The 16,179-nt window shown below is 40.3% G+C and overlaps 1 protein-coding gene and 1 long non-coding RNA gene across 6 annotated transcripts in view; one reads left to right on the top strand and one right to left on the bottom strand.

The window, feature by feature from the left end:
• The window catches only part of ak9 (adenylate kinase 9), an 84,044-nt gene that overhangs the window by 26,102 nt on the left and 41,763 nt on the right, over window positions 1–16,179 (bottom strand). The window contains exons 20-26 of one of the 5 annotated variants that reach the window (XM_062968997.1): window positions 13,337–13,453; window positions 12,494–12,571; window positions 10,092–10,169; window positions 5,977–6,183; window positions 4,699–4,847; window positions 3,703–3,915; window positions 512–799 (exon numbers count right to left, since the gene is read on the bottom strand). In XM_062968997.1, coding sequence (XP_062825067.1) covers window positions 512–799; window positions 3,703–3,915; window positions 4,699–4,847; window positions 5,977–6,183; window positions 10,092–10,169; window positions 12,494–12,571; window positions 13,337–13,453 — 1,130 coding nt within the window. Of the gene's footprint in view, window positions 1–511; window positions 800–3,702; window positions 3,916–4,660; window positions 4,848–5,976; window positions 6,184–10,091; window positions 10,170–12,493; window positions 12,572–13,336; window positions 13,454–16,179 lie in introns of those variants that run through there. The other 4 variants (XM_062968998.1, XM_062969000.1, XM_062968999.1 and 1 more) reach the window with 4 other exon arrangements.
• Window positions 11,646–15,728, top strand: LOC134295693 (uncharacterized). The gene is made up of 3 exons (XR_010002326.1): window positions 11,646–11,732; window positions 13,355–13,485; window positions 15,055–15,728. It is a non-coding gene; the product is annotated as an uncharacterized LOC134295693 (long non-coding RNA).

Below are 16,179 nucleotides of genomic sequence, written 5' to 3'. Positions count from 1 at the left end.
ACTCTAATATACCTATATTTATATCTATAAATAATATACCTTTGTCTGAGATCCCTCCTGCCAATTAAAAAACATACACACCCATAGAACAGTGACTCAAGGTACAAGAAGCTCTGTAACACTGTTGATATAACATACGTAATATGCAGGACGTAAACGGAAAACAAGATTAGATTCACAGGAAGCAGGTAAAAAGAAAACATGCCTATGTTTATAAAGTATGTCAAGCCAGAATAGAATAAGCCAAGACCAGATCAGAAAAAGTATAGAGAATCGGTAAAACAGCTTCTAAAACTATAAAAAAGCAAATGTGACTTCAGGTGTGCGAATCCTTGCAAAGATACCAGTTCAACAAGCAAGAAAGACTGTCAAAAGAACGCCATGCTATCTTACAGCTATTGATCAAAGTTGCTGCTTTGTTTCTGTAACCAGAAACCACTATATTATGTAAACTGGCCATTTAATATCTTTCCTTTTCATTGGAAACTATTGAGATATGGCGTTACGTTACCTCTTGGATTCGTTTACTGTCTTCTTCACTCTCAACTTCAGTTGCACTGCCTGGACCTGCTGGAGCAGACCCTACCATTTCCTGCATTGCTGGTGAGACCTCTTCCTCATCTTCATCTTCATCTTCATCTTCTGGTCCAACTCTGTGTCCTGTTTTGAGCATGATCAATTCCTGTAACCGTTCTTCAAATTGAATGTGAAAAATGCCTAGCTTGTCTGCTAACCAACGAGCACAGACCGTTTTTCCTACTCCATGTGTCCCTAAAAGTAATATCCGTATAGGGGGAGCCTAAAAAAACAAAACATCACAGGATAATAATTAACATTATAAGACTGCAGGGTTCTACTGAATGTTACATGAGAATACTCAGCAGATGTCTGAAAAGTATACTGTAAGATGACAGTGTACACTAAGTATTGATAGCAAAAATATATACATCAAGAATTAGAAAGAGAAAATTTCATAAAGTCACTAAAGATATTTAAAAAACACTATTAAAACACTCCTTTATTCAATACATCCCTACACCGATATCTTAGTAAATAAAGTGTAAATAAGAAAATATATCAGTCTAAGACAGTGGTTCTCAACCTGTGAGTCCCCAAATGTTTTGGCCTTCAACTCCCAAAAATCCTAACAGCTGGTTAACTGGCTGGGATTTCTGCGAGTTGTAGGCCAAAACACTTTTGAGAACCACTATAAATACACAGAAATACATACATCATTTCATGTTTGGAGTACAGTTTTTATTTTTCTCACTACCCCAATCACTGGTCATGATGGGGATTAGAATCTGAAAACATCCAGAATGCCATAAGTTTCCCACTTCTGTTTTAACGGAATGCTTATTTTACAATTGAACTAATACAGGACTGGGATATAGCCAGGTGAACTAAATAGTCTGGGAGATTGGTCTCAAAACCAAGTCATAGGAAGGAGGGAGCAAGCTTGTTTTCTGCTGCCTTGGAGACTAGGATGCTGAACAATGGCTTCAAACTACAGGAAAGGAGATTCCACCTGAACATTATTATTTCTCACATTTATATTTTTATTTCTCACATTTATATCCCGCCCTTCTTACCCGAAGGGACTCAGGGCGGCTTACAACAGTGGCAACAATTAGATGCCCATACAAATCAATATAAAATAACACATAAACCAGTTAAAACTATTAAAATACATTATGAATTAAAAATATACATTTCAAACATAAAATCAGATCCGTTCTTCCTCATGCTTTGTCCATAGTTCAGTCTGTGTCATCTTCACCATTTATTGATTAAAACCCTGGGCACACAGCCATGTTTTTAGAGCTTTTCTGAAGCCCAACAGGGTTGGCATTAGACGCATCTCTCTTGGGAGGGTGTTCCATAGCTGGGGAGCCACCACCGAGAAGGCCCTGTCCCTCGTTCCCACCAGCTGCGCCTCCGAGGCAGGTGGGACCGAGAGCAGGGCCTCTCTAGATGATCTCAGGGATCTTGCTGGCTCATAGGAGGAGATATGTTCGGACAAGTAGATTGGGCCGGAACCGTTTAGGGCTTTATAGGTCAAAACCAGCACTTTGAATTGGGCTCGGTAGCATATCGGCAGCCAGTGGAGCTGGCTTAACAAGGGGGTGGTACTCTCCCTGTAAATTGCTCCAGTTATTAATCTGGCTGCCACACATTGTACTAATTGGAGCTTCCAGGCTGTCTTCAAAGGCAACCCCACGTAGAGGGCATTGCAGTAGTCCAAACAGGATGTAACCAGAGCGTGGACCATCGTGGCCAAGTCAGACCTCCCAAGGAACAGGCGCAGCTGGCTCATAAGTCTTAGCTGTGCAAATGCTCCCCTGGCCACTGCCGAAACCTGGGGCTCCAGGCTCAGCGATGAGTCCAGGAGAACCCCCAGACTGCGAACCTGTGTCTTCAGGGGGAGTGCGACCCCATCCAACACAGGCTGTAACCCTATTCCCTGTTCAGCCCTACGACTGACCAGGAGGACCTCTGTCTTGTCTGGATTCAATTTCAATCTGTTCTCCCCCATCCAGTCCGGCACTAGGAAGAACTTCCTCACTGTGAGAGCTGTTCAGCACTGGAACTCTCCGCCCTGGAGTGTGGTGGAGGCTCCTTCCTTGGAGGCTTTTAAGCAGAAGCTGGATGGCCATCTGTTGGGGATGCTTTGAATGCGATTTCCTGCTTCTCGGCAGGGGGTTGGACTGGAAGGCCCGTGAGGTCTCTTCCAACTCTATGATTTTATGATTCTGGCTCATGGGAGAGGGAATATTGATCTTGATCCTGTGACTACTACATAGTGCTAAGTTCTCATTGGCCCAATGGCTATAAATACTAGGAATAAACTGTTGTGTGCATACAGGGCCATGGACTTCTCAGTACTTTTTGACAATCACTCCATAATATAGACTTTAGTGCTGTTTGGCCAAAAATAAGTTTATGTTTATTTATTTATTATTCAAACTTATATACTGCCACTCCCCTAGGGCTCGGGGCGGCTTACAAGAACAAGCTAAAATCTAACAATTTAAAAACATCTTTAAAACATCTTTCAAACATCCTAAAAGCATCTTTTAAAAACATCAATAACAGAAATCAAAAGCCTGCCAAAACAGGTGTGTCTTACATGCCCTGCGAAAGGCTGATAAGTCCCGTAAGGCACGAACTTCAGGTGGCAGAGTGTTCCAGAATGATGGCGCCACTGCTGAAAAGGCTCTGCGTCTAGTTGCTGTTAGACGCAAGGTCTTAAAACTGGAGACTTCTTAAAACTTGGTCCTCAGAACGGAGGGATCTCTGGGGTTTGTAGGGGGTGAGGCGGTCCCTCAGGTACATCGGCCCTAGACCATGTAAGGCCTTAAAGGTAAGTACCATCACTTTGAAAGTGATCCGGTGCTATGTGGCATCTCATCGGGACTCCCGCAAAGAGCCGGGCAGCTGCATTTTGTTCTTGTTCCTTTCACTATATATATCCATCATGAGCTATTCAGTTAAAGGAACTTGCTCCAAGGTTTGGAATTGGATAAAATGATTGACAGCCCATCACCTGCTGAGCCCAACAATGTGTTCTCTTGGTTGATATATACTTGGCGGTGGGCTTTACACAACAATACAAATTCAGCTCAAATAACATCTGAACTATAGTCAGTATTAATATTCATATAATATAGACATATGAAATAGTTTTAAAATGTTGCATACTTTCAGTGGTTCATTGCAAGACACATATTCTTCAGGTTTTTCCAAAAACTTATCTCTGTTTTCTGGAGTTGCAAAATAATAGTACTTTTCTCGATATTTAGCTGCATTTTCAGTTAGTCCTGGATATAGGATAAAATTTTCCTTCAGAACCACTGGACAAAAGTGCTTTGCATCGCCCATATGTCTCTTTCTCATTGCCATTTTTTCTTCATCCTTACAAAAGCAAAATATTTTAGATAAGTCATTGAGTGTTACTATAATGAATCTATTTTTCTGGTCCATTGACCCTGTTTTGGAGAACCCAAATAACAAAAGGCTGAATATCCACTGTTGCATTTAAGGTGGTTTTCATCTATGATGTGATCAATATTGTCAGTTCTGATAATACTGATAACAGGCAAGCAGGGAGGAGAAGGGGTCATGGTAGAGAATGCCTCAAATGAGCCAGGCAAACACTCTTCCTTCTTCTTATGCTGGTCTGACTTGTCTGATTAGGCAGTCCAACTGTTGGCTCTCAGCAGATGGCAAACATAAAGTAGCCAGTCATTCTAGCATTCCCCAGTGCATTTGACAAATTCTAACCACAACCACAACAACAACAACAACAATTTTACTCACCTCCCTCAAGGCGAGGTACAACATTGTTAAAGCAAGAGATAAAAATGGTTCGGATGAGCAAACGTTGTACTCAGCAAATGTGGGCTACGGTTGGTGTGCACGCTAGGATCTTTTCACACTACAAAAATACAGCACTGTGATTCCACTTTAATTATCATGGCTGCATGCTATTGAATCCTGGGACATGTAGTCTGGTGAAGCACTAGAGCTCTCTAGCTGAGAATTCTAAATATTTAAACTTCAAATCCAATTACTCTGCTCATCTATATGACAAAAACAAAGGGCACACTGTACACTGCAGCACAGAACCCTAGGTTGGAGAATATATTTTTAAAGTTACCGCTATAAACAATGTCTCAAATTTAGAACACTGTTTACTTCTTCCTCTTCTTCATCCTCATCCTCATCCTCATCCTCATCTTCCTCCTCCTCTTCCTCTGCCAATGCATCTGCTTCAGCCTGTAAATCTTCTTGTTCTTCATCATCATCTTCAGGACATAATTCCCAGCCATGATACTTGAAAGGTTCTGTTGGAGATTTTCAACTTAAAACCTTTAGTACTTCCCCTCGCATTTCTTTTAAAAAGTAAATATCTACACAATTAAGACCAGAAATTAATTGTGACACATTTTTTAAAAAAGATGGGATATTATATTGTACTGAAATAAATTATTGACTCAGATTCCACATAGAATGGAATCTGTGTGTGTGTGTGTGTGTATACGCACACACACGCATGCATACTTCTGAGATGAATAGGTGTAATTGGCCAGTAAATGTCAGACTTTACACAAAGAAGCATAGATATACTCACATTCCGAGAATAATAACATTGGCATTTCTGGATGACAACTCAATGAGTGTGGCACAAAGAGTGATGAAATGTTGATTCATTGTTGCTACATGTAGCAGTAGCCTACTGCTTGGAAGGTTAAGCTCGAGGTTACATTCCCTCCCATGCAATCTACTAGGGACCACCTTTGCTGCCAGTAGTTGCAGAAGCACAATGTTTCTCTCACCCTTAGGAATGGTAATTGGTTTCCATATGATGTGTGTGCATCTTAGTCATTTTAAGGGGAGTTACTCCCAAACTTAGGCAGAATAATGGCAAAAATTAATGAAGAGTGACGGGGAACTCCTTCTCCAGACTCAGACCTTGATTTCAGTAGGGTCCACTGTGGCAATGATAATTTAGTGGACCAGGTAGAGAGGATGTCTAAGCCAACATACTGGCACTGAGTCAAAGCCTCAAATATATATATATATATATATATATATATATATATATATATATATATGTGTGTGTGTGTGTGTGTGTGTGTGTGTGTGTGTGTGTGTGTGTGACTCAAGAAGATTCTTCATTTGCATGCATGCACACACATAAGGAATATGTTTACTTTTCCATTCTATTCTATTGTCCATTTGGTGGGTATGGAGCATGTACAGTGCATGCTGCATAAAAAATCTACTGGTTTTGGTCTCATGTAGAAAACAATCTTTTTGCACTTACTTTTAAAGAAAAATAACTTTATTAAGTCTATCAAACATTTCCATTTTTTCAGCTTACTATAGCCTGCATTTCTAGATTTTTGAAAACAGTTTCTACCATCAAAGTTTCTTGATTCAGAAGGAATCTAAAATAATGGAATTGCTTACTTTCCATAGCTGAAGTACTCTGTTGAAGTAGCATCTCTGGAGTTTGTCCTTCCATTTCTAATTCATAAGTCTGAACCAAGACTGACTCTCCAGCTGCTGCCTCAATTTTGTGCCAATTTTGCACAAACTGAAGGATCTGCTTTTTAAGTGGTTCCATTTCTGGCACATCTGGGAAACCATCTTCAGGATATTCAGGAAGTTTGACTCCTGTACAAATAAAATTTTATTTCAGAAAACCATTTAAAACTGTATGCATTGTATGAGTTCAGGCACTGTCAGAGCCTCAAAATTTGCTTTCCACAGTAACATTCCATAAATTGCAATTGGGAGAGTTGTGGTGAAGAAAACAAATTTCTCTTTATGGATCTGCACACATCTTTGCATATATTCTAGAACAGGGTTGGGCAGCTGTGGGAACATTTTTCACCCTTCCCCACTTCTCAAAGGTCACAATGGCACACTTCACGTGACTAGGATTGGTGTCACAATTATTGAGCATTGGGATGGCCTTTCCAGGTATGAAGGGCTTCTGTGTTGTGGGGGCCATACTGCTGTGTTTTGCAATGTTTTAAAAGCAATTTGGGGGTGAAAATAACCCATAAAAATTGAGGATTCTGAAAAAATTGGAGGGGGGGGTAGGGCCTCAAAATGTTACCCCAAAGGCTGCACATTCTCTACGTTCTAAGCATTGTAAGATACACTAGAGAGAAGACGAGACCTGACTTTTAGTAAGCTAACAAGATAAAGGGTGCATCTACACTTTAGAATTAATACAGTTTGACACCAATTTAACAACCATAGCACAATGCTATGGAAACCTGGGATTTGGAATTTAGGGAGGTCCCAGAATTCTTTAGCAGAGAAGACTAAAGACATTGTAAAACTACAGGATTCCACAGCATTGGTCCATAGCAGTTAAAGTGGTGTTAAACTGCATTAATTCTGCAGTTTATATGCACCCAAAGTGGAGGGTCCTCCAGTCTCTCACTGAGATTGTGCTTTATATAAACTGTTACTATATAATTTTTGACACAAGGATAGTGCTAAAAGTGTACATGACAAGGCTCACTGTAGCTCATGTCTTAGAGAACTGGTGTTGTGAATGAGCCTTCGGAGACTGTGAATGATAGTGGTGGGATCAGGAGAGGAAGGAAAAACCCTCGAGAGGAGGGCTCGTTGGAGGATTTGGTTAGGAAAAGGGTCAGGGAGACTGATGGGGAGTCTTCTGAGGAGGATTCATGTGGGGATCCTGAGGTGGAAATGGATGCTGGGGAACAGGTGTTAATGGAGGAATTGGGCATGGACTGGGCCCCATGGATACTGCTGATGCTGGGGAAGCTTGGGTGTCTTCAGAAGCAGATCCCACTTGGTCTGCTTGGAGGAGTGAGAGGGGGTCCACAGGTGTGGATAGAGTTGGGCATGGGCAGGATGACTGGGACTCTGATGAGGAACACCTGACCCAAGGGCATTGGCTGTGTGGAGTTCTGATTCAGACTAAGAAGTTGAGACACCTGCTCTTTGGGCGTGGATAGTTTGGAAGCCCAGGGAGACCTGGATATATTGGGGTTGTTTGGCCATTATACCTTGCGTGTGGCAAGGTGTTGCTGGGCGCCATTGGGTTTCCTGTGTGTGTTACTGAAGACTGGACTGGGACTTTGCAACGGATGTAAGTTTAATCTGGGTTATTCTGCAACGGAGGGCTGGAATTGTGTGTGTTTTCCTGGACTGCACTGTTATTACTATTTTGTATTAGCTGCTGTTCGCCCTCGTTGCTTTGGCTCTCTGTGCCATTTCATGTTGTGACCTTCTTGGATGACTTCAACCTCTCGGACCTTGGACCTTGGACTGGAACTTGACTCGGCTTTGTTCTTCACTCTCAATCTGTGGCTTGCCGTCGTTCTCTATTCCGTAGCTGTCTGCTGTTGCTGACTACTACCTTCACTCCTGATACTGACACTGTCTGCTTATCCCGACTTCGGACCGGCTTGACGACGCTTTCCCGCTCTGCTCCTTTAACTCTTGGTTTGGTGTATGTTCCAGCAGCGGTTGCTGCGAACTCGCCAGCGTCTCGCTGTTTCACTGGCTTTGCTGCTCTCAACTGGGAGTTCCCTAGCTCAGTTTGGGCGTTTGTTTGTTTTGAACTCCTATTTGTACTTTTGAGTTTTGGGAAAGGTTTGTGGGCTTCAATACTACTTGCTTTAGTTCATGCCTCCGTTTTTCAGCCCATTGTGAACTTTTGGGTCAAGTTCAAGAACTTTAAATTTAATTCTGATTATATCTCTGGCTAATCCGGATTATTTGCCAGTTCTTGTTTTTTGGGGTTTTACCCGCTTGTTCTACTTAATAACACTGAAAGTTACGTGTTTTAAGTCTTTTTAGTTTGTTGAGCTATTTTTTGGACTGTTGCTTTAATAAACTCTATTTTGCTCTCTAATTGGCGTCTGACTTTTGACAACTGGTGTGAGCATCTACTAAGTTCTATGTCCAGTTTTGCATAATTGACATTGCTCTGTGACAGAAAGGAAAGGATGGCATCTTACTACACCACTATCCCCACAAAAAGCTCAGTGAAGACTGATTCACTCAGTAGCCAAAGATTAATAATTGTGATAAGAAAAAATAACAATTAAAAATTGGGGGCTGGAGGCTGGAAATGAATTATCCTGGAGGAGGACACCATTAATTGTCTCAAATAGCTAAGAGGAGTATTCCATTCAACAATGTTTTGGAACAGTCTCACTTGTAACAGCACAATAGCTGACTATTACTGGTGTTTTCTTCAAATGAATTGTCTTTTTAAATGTAATTACGAGGGCTATCCAGAAAGTAGGCTACGTTTTGGATTTTAAAAAGGACAAAGTATAGGATAAATCATTTACCATATGCAGCCTGAAAGACACATCCCAAAACTACAATCTCATGTAATCCCCATTTAAATTTAGCCATGTTTCTTATAGATAAATGAGTTTAAAAAGTACTGCACCAGTAAATTTGCTGCCTCTCTCCTCCGTTTCCAACAATGGGGGCGTGGCTGGCAGCGCAGCGTTTTGGCTACGCTGCAGGAAGGGAGAAGGGGGAAGAGCTGATGGCACCAGCGGGGAATTTACTGGTGCAGTACTTTTCAAACTCATTTATCTATAAGAAACGTGGCTAAATTTAAATGGGGATTACATGAGATTGTAGTTTTGGGATGTGTCTTTCAGCTGCATATGGTAAATGATTTATCCTATACTTTGTCCTTTTTAAAATCCAAAACGTAGCCTACTTTCTGGATAGCCCTCGTATATGATTTCTTTTTCTTTCTATATTAGAACTAGCTGTGCCCGGCCACGCATTGCTGTGGCGTTGTCTGGTGGTGTTGGTGAGAAATTGTTGAGGTAGTGGTGGTATTGAATGTCTGTTGTATGGTTGTCTTTATGTTTAGTATGCACACTGAAGTGGATTATATGGCAGTGTGGAGTCAAGACAATCCAGTTCAAAGCAGATAATATAAGATTCTAAATGGGTTATATAGCTGTGTGGAAGGGCCTTGAGTCTACGCTGCCATATAATCCAGTTAAAATCTGATAATCTGTGGAAGAGGCCTAAGTGAGGCCTAACTGTGCCTGTCCCCTGGGCTGAGTAGGTTGCTAGGAGACCAAGTGGGCGGAGCTTAGCCTTCAAACTGGCAGCAATTGGATAAAAACTATTATTCCTCTCCCTGTAATTAGGACTTTATTTTTCTTTTCTTTTTGTTGTATCAACCTAGAGCCGTGAATGATGGGTTGTGTTGTCAAATTTCGAGGTTGGGGGGCCTGTAGTTTTGTTGTTTTGTCCGCTGCCCTGATGCCATCACTCTTTTATATATATAGATTACATTTTTCAATAGCCAGGATTCTGTGATACACGAATACTTTTGAGGGGAGGGAGAGAACAATGAAGCTCCTGTAACTTCATTAATTTTGAATGCAGTTAGTTAATTACATAGCAGGCCAAGTGTAAACGTGGGTTTTTATCATATAAAGAAAAGAATTTTGGTAATTATAATTTTAAAAGAGCTATATGCCATTGGATAGTTAAATATAATGGAAGAACTGGTGAATGCAAGGAGTAAAGGGGAAAAATTTAAATTTAACCTAATTCAGATGCAGTGCTTTTTGGTTTTAAATCCAGTGATTCAGACTTTTTGTCACTTTCAATGTGTTCTGTTGATTCTGTGAGAAGACAAAAACAATTATTCTTTTGATACATTTTATATGCAGAACATTTACTCCTCCAGTTGCTTCAAGCTACAGCTCTAATAATCTCCAACCATTGACCAGGCTCTGTGGGGCTGATGGCAATTACAGGTCTAAAGCTTCCCTACTCTGTATTTATAGAGGAATAAGATGTCAGAATACAGGTATACTGCAATTAACAAAGTAGCTGCGTTCCTGGCCATTACTACTTTACCAGAAAATTTGGTAACCAAAGGTAGAGATAACATGGAAAGAATAAAGATAGGTTCCTATACCACAAAAAAGAAGAGTAGTTCAACATATTCCACCAAATTTTTATTCTAAATTCACAGTACAGCTGACAAATAAAACAAGCAGGTCAGGTAATCCTTGCATATACAGACAAATATATTTTGAGCCTTCTACAGGCCACTTCAAACCGTCTTTGAAAATGCATGCAGATATTGTTGGGTTTTTAATTTACTTTCATAGCCTCTATTTTTGTTGTTTTCTGTTTTGATGGTCAAACTTACATTTTTTAGAAAACATCTTGGGGATAACAAGTGAGACAGGTTAATTGTCTTTCCCCATTTCTCTCTATTTTGTTGATTCTACATGGTCAATAAGGGATTCTAGAGACAGCTGCTGTTACTTTGTCTGTTTGTAGTATTATCAGAATAGTCATCTTAGCTACTGCATGTCTGCATGAAGGTGCAGCTATACTGCTTCACTATTACACAGTTGGACTGTGTAAGTGGTGGGATCATAGTGTGATCAAGGTTATTGATGGCTTTCCCCCATCAATAATTGGTGATGGTTTTGTGACAGATTGGTAATAGGTACTGTATCTCATGACATATATATCTGTTTGCCACTTTTATGAGATAAAGTACTTTGTAAAAGAGCAGCTTATTTGACAGCGGCTTTTTCGCAACTGGCTGTGAACATAAGGAAAATGGGCTACAAAGCAAGAGGTACTGAAAAATAAGCAACCAATTCAGTGTTTTGCTCCAGATGTAATGCATTCTAGGATGCACCTCTTATCCTAGAAAATAAAATGAAGCTAACCATTAAAAACATTCTGTATTCTAGGTATGTTAAATGTGTGTCACAGAACGTAAGTATTAGGGCAAGTGGAACACTTCTCCTTCCAAGGCACTGGCTACCTCCAACAGTTTATTCCTGCTTGACTTGTGACTTACAGAATCATAGAATTTGAAGAGACCACATAGACCATGTAGTCCAACCCCCTGCCATGCAGAAAAATCAAAGTACCCCTGACAGATGGCCATCCAACCTCTGTTTAAAAGCCTCCAAAGCTACTGTTTCAACCACATCATGGGAACATGGAACTGCTAGGAATTCTAAATGTCTCCTTAAACTAGTGGTCCCCAATCTTTGGTCCTCCAGGTGTTTTGGACTTCAGCTCCAACAATTCCTAACAGCTGGTAAACTGGCTGGGATTTTTGGTAGTTGAAGTCCAAAACACCAGGAAGACTAATGATTGGGAGCCACGTCTTCAAACTAAGCTATGTCCAAGCCTCACTATATCTTAGCCTGGTGAGTCTTTTTATTTTTGCTTCTTTGCTTTGTTCATATAGCATAGGATGGTGTGACCTTGGAATTTGAAGAAGGCCCTTATTTTGAGGGGTGGGCCAGGTTCAAGTTCCTTCCCATCTCTGAACATGAAATTATCCCCTATTATCCTCTCTGGATGTGTGTGGTGAAAAAAAAAGGCAAAGCCAGCTTTTCTTATGAGAGATTTCCAGTGATCATCAGGAAGGTTGCCTAAGAGAACCCTAAAAAATTCCTGGGATTTTGATAAGTCAAGAGGTGACATACACACAGCCACTATTTTGTCTAGATAGGAACCTAATATTATGACTGCTAGCTGATAGCACTCAGAAGGAAAGATTTTCCTGACTGTACTTGTGACTGCGCTCACTCTTGACTGAAGTGGTTGTTGTTGTGTGTTTTCAAGTAATATCAGATGTATGGCATTCCTGCCATGAGGTTTTTTTGGTAAGATTTATTCAATGAGGCTTTGCCTTTCTTCTAAGGCTGAGAGAGTGTGATTTGCTGAAGGTCACCTGTTAGGTTTCTATTAGCAAGTGGGGATTCATGTTGTAATCCAACACTCAGATCATTACAACATGCTAGCTGCCTGATTAAGATTACTGTATTTTAAAATAGCTCCAGAGCAAAGATGCAGTGTACAGGCAAAATAACAAAAAATCTAGTTCACAATTATTTGTGAGGTGAAATACATTTCATGAGCAAGTGAATAAAAACTAACTTATTATTTAAATGCAAAATCTCACCAGTCTCACCAGAATGCTCTTTCAAATCCATAGATGTTTGTGCTTCACGCTGATCTTCCAATAATTCTGATTCTGGAACTAGAAATATACAAGTTTTAGGCACTGTACTGGGGTTCATTATTTAGTTTTGGTCCCTCTCCACTCTGCAGTGAAACTAAAAATGTAAAACTAAAAAATGTGAGAAAGGTTATAGGATCCCTATGGGAAACTAGGTTTAACTCTCCACTAAATGCAGGAGCTCCAGCCAGTGCATTCCCAGCATTCAACTGTCCAGTTTTTTGTTTTTTGTTTTTTGGGGTTTTTTGGGAAAACATCCAAATAAGGGGACTCCACTATCGCTCTAGGCAATTGGTTCAACTGCCCAATTACTCTCACTATTAAAAGGTTCCTTCTAATGTTCAATTGAAATCTACCGTCTGATAAATTAAAACTATTAGACCTAGTTCTAGCCACTGAGGCAGCAAAGAACATTGCACCTTCCTCTTTGTGGCAACCCTTGAAATGCCATACAAGAACACCCAATCAAAGCACTCCTAACAGATGTCCATCCAGCCTATGAATAAAAATTTCCAGAGAAGGAAACTCCAATATGCTCTGTGGCACCTTTGAAATTATGTGACACATTTGGCAGAATGGCAGTAAGGGACCTGGGCTAGTTATGTACACATAAATACTCCATATGGAAAGCTGTTATTAATTGCTGTTATACAATATTGTGCTGCTGTACTAGTCAGCTACAGCAGGAGACAGTTGGCTTACGAAGTTTCACTTTTGCATGGTAGGTTTAGTACAAAAATCTAAGCTTGTTCTGATACAGAAAAAATTATACCACACAAATCTAACCCTTTTCTTCCTTTTTAGAGTGATCAGACTCAGTCACTTTTACTGTTTGATGCGGTTCACTCTCATCCTGGATTTTAGATTGCGACTCAGATGGTTGCTCTTGGAGATCTATGGATTCTGTAAAAAAAAAAAAAGACAAGCTATTCAAGGTATCATCAGAAAACTATTTTGGATGTTCAGACTGCATATTATATAATACTGTGAGGAAAGACTCTACATATTCACAAGGAAATACAAAATGAAGTCTATAATCAGGTTTGATGCAATTTCACACAGGTTCATAACAGAAGAACACAGAATTATTTTAAGTAAGATTGCAAAAAAAAAAAGTTCTGAATGCTGATATAAAGTTGATTACAACATACTTGTCTACACAAATCAAATATGTCCGGCTTACTGTGAATGGAACAATGTCTTCATGATGCACAGCTTCCTATGATGAGTATCCTGTGGGTTTTATATTTAAACCCATTTTGCCCCAGTTTAGGCAAAGTTGTGGGAAATCCAAGAGTTTTCTGTAAACTCCAGAATATCCTGCAACTTTGGGGCAGTTTGGACAGCTTGAGCAGATCTTATTTGGCCTTATCTGCTATCCAGATGTGACAGTGGTGTCGTCGCCCTTTCCCTCTGTTCAATATCACAAGGAAGGGGGAAGTATGATGCCACTGCAAATGGGGCACTTGCAGAAGGGGCTGATCCCAATTCCTTCTTTCTGATCATACAGGCACTGATGTCAGTGACAGAAAAATGGGGTGCCCTGTGATCAAGGAGAAAGAGGGGTCTCCTCTTTTCTCCCCATTTGTTGTGTGGGCACCCCATTCAGCAGGGGCACCTACAGTGTCCAGTTAAGAGCAGTTGTTTTGGCATCAAGGTGAAAGGAGTGGCTGTACTCTTTGGCTGTGTAAGCAATGATCCTGGATCAAACACAGCCATGCTGGATCCTGGGCTGCTTGGCGCACATTTACACCAGGTTAAACTAACAAACTATAATGTATCAGACATGGTTAATATTGTTAAAAATTGTAAATAGTAGTCAGGAAATTCTGTGTACAATTGGATAGGAAGTTTCATTTTTCCACCCCTGCTGTTATAGTCCAGATTAAAATTATACCCACCCACCCACCCTTTTAAAAAACACAATCTCCTCGGTTACTGTGGAGGATCTTCTGGAGAGTCTAATCTCATCATCAAAAACTATTGCCGAGGCCCAGGCCCATAGCCAGGATTTTGTTTCGGGAGGGGCTGGGATTTTGGTTCGGGGGGGGGGGGCTGAGTCTGAGCGGGAGAGGGTCTACCCTAGCAAACCTTTTGTATTGTTATCCCAATACCCCCATGCATATGGGACATATTGAGCATGATGATCAGACCATGATATGAATAAACGTAACAGTTTAAATAATAAATGTAAGGCCTTCTCGCGGACCACCCTGAGAATATCGGGGGGGGGGGCGGGGCTGAAGCCCCTCAAGCCCCCCCCCCCCGACTACATGCCTGCCGAGGCCTGAAAATGACACTTAGTGGCAAAACTCAGTTTGGTATTTTCAAGGACAGTTGGAATTTACAGTGTTCTAGTTTATAATCCGTAACCTCTAAATACATGTACATTTGTGTAATGGCATTCATTTGTGGAAGAAATGATGCCATGATTCCTCCTAAGTAAATAAATAATATTTTGTTTTCTTTCAGTCCTAATCAAACCTTTCCATTTTTTTTGCTAGATTACCCACAAAATACTCTGATGGATGACACATAACGCAGGCATTTATAAGATCCACTTGAAGTCCTACATAAGTAGTTTGAGGCTCCTGGAGGATCTCTGAGCTTGTGAGGACCCTTCAAACCACGTGAAACCTTTGATAACAGACTGGAAACCATTGTAAGATAAGAGGAGTAATAGAGGGAATCTGCTTCTCTCACACAGATGGATCATCTCCACACAATAATATTGATACACAATGTGAGGACATAGCTGCACATTAAATAATGTGGGATTTGTCTTGTTAAGTACAGGTGGTGTCTGCTCTTCCTCCTTACAATTTAATTTGATTACAGGATGTCTAGCTTTTCAGGTCCTAAATACAGGCCTTTCAACATAAAACAGGATCCCTATTTAGACGTATTACCTGTAACAATGAAGCACATATTTATGTTAAGAGAAAAATATGAATAGCATGTACATAATTCTTTTCCCCAGAAAGTTGTATCACATTGGGAGAAGACTTGAAATCTATGTACCTCTGATGTATATAATATAAATGGCTAATTCATCAGGTATAGGTCAAGCTGACCAAAATGTTCCATCAGTCATTGCTCGATTATGAAAGTAAAATTTAGGATTGAAAAAAATATTTTTATAGCTCAAAAAGCAGTATATCATCAAACAGGGATTGGTGCATGGTTTTTCCTGGATGATTAATTTTTTGAAATTGCACACAAACTAGAAGATTGTGTTTGAAGAGGGGAGCCAGAAAGACAGTTCCATCTTGTCTCCTTTGCCATCAACTGGAGGCGCCTCCCTCCCATCACCAACAGATGCTCTGAGACCAGAGCGAAGAGGAGAGCCAGGAAGACAGTTCCATCTTGTCTCCTTTGCCATCAGTTGGGGGCCACTCCCCCAGTAACATGCTATGTTAATATATATATATATATATATGTAATATACTGTATATATTTTATAATATACAATGTAGTATACAATAATATATATTGTATATATAGGCCTCTTCCACACTGCCTATAAAATACAGATTATCAGATTTTTACTGGATTATATGGCAGTGTAGACTCAAGGTCCTTCCACACAGCTATATAACCCATTTATAATCTTATATTATCTGCTTTGA

Source organism: Anolis carolinensis, chromosome 1 (assembly GCF_035594765.1).
Source record: "Anolis carolinensis isolate JA03-04 chromosome 1, rAnoCar3.1.pri, whole genome shotgun sequence".
Lineage (NCBI taxonomy): Eukaryota > Metazoa > Chordata > Lepidosauria > Squamata > Dactyloidae > Anolis > Anolis carolinensis.
This window is presented reverse-complemented; position numbering and strand designations above follow the sequence as displayed.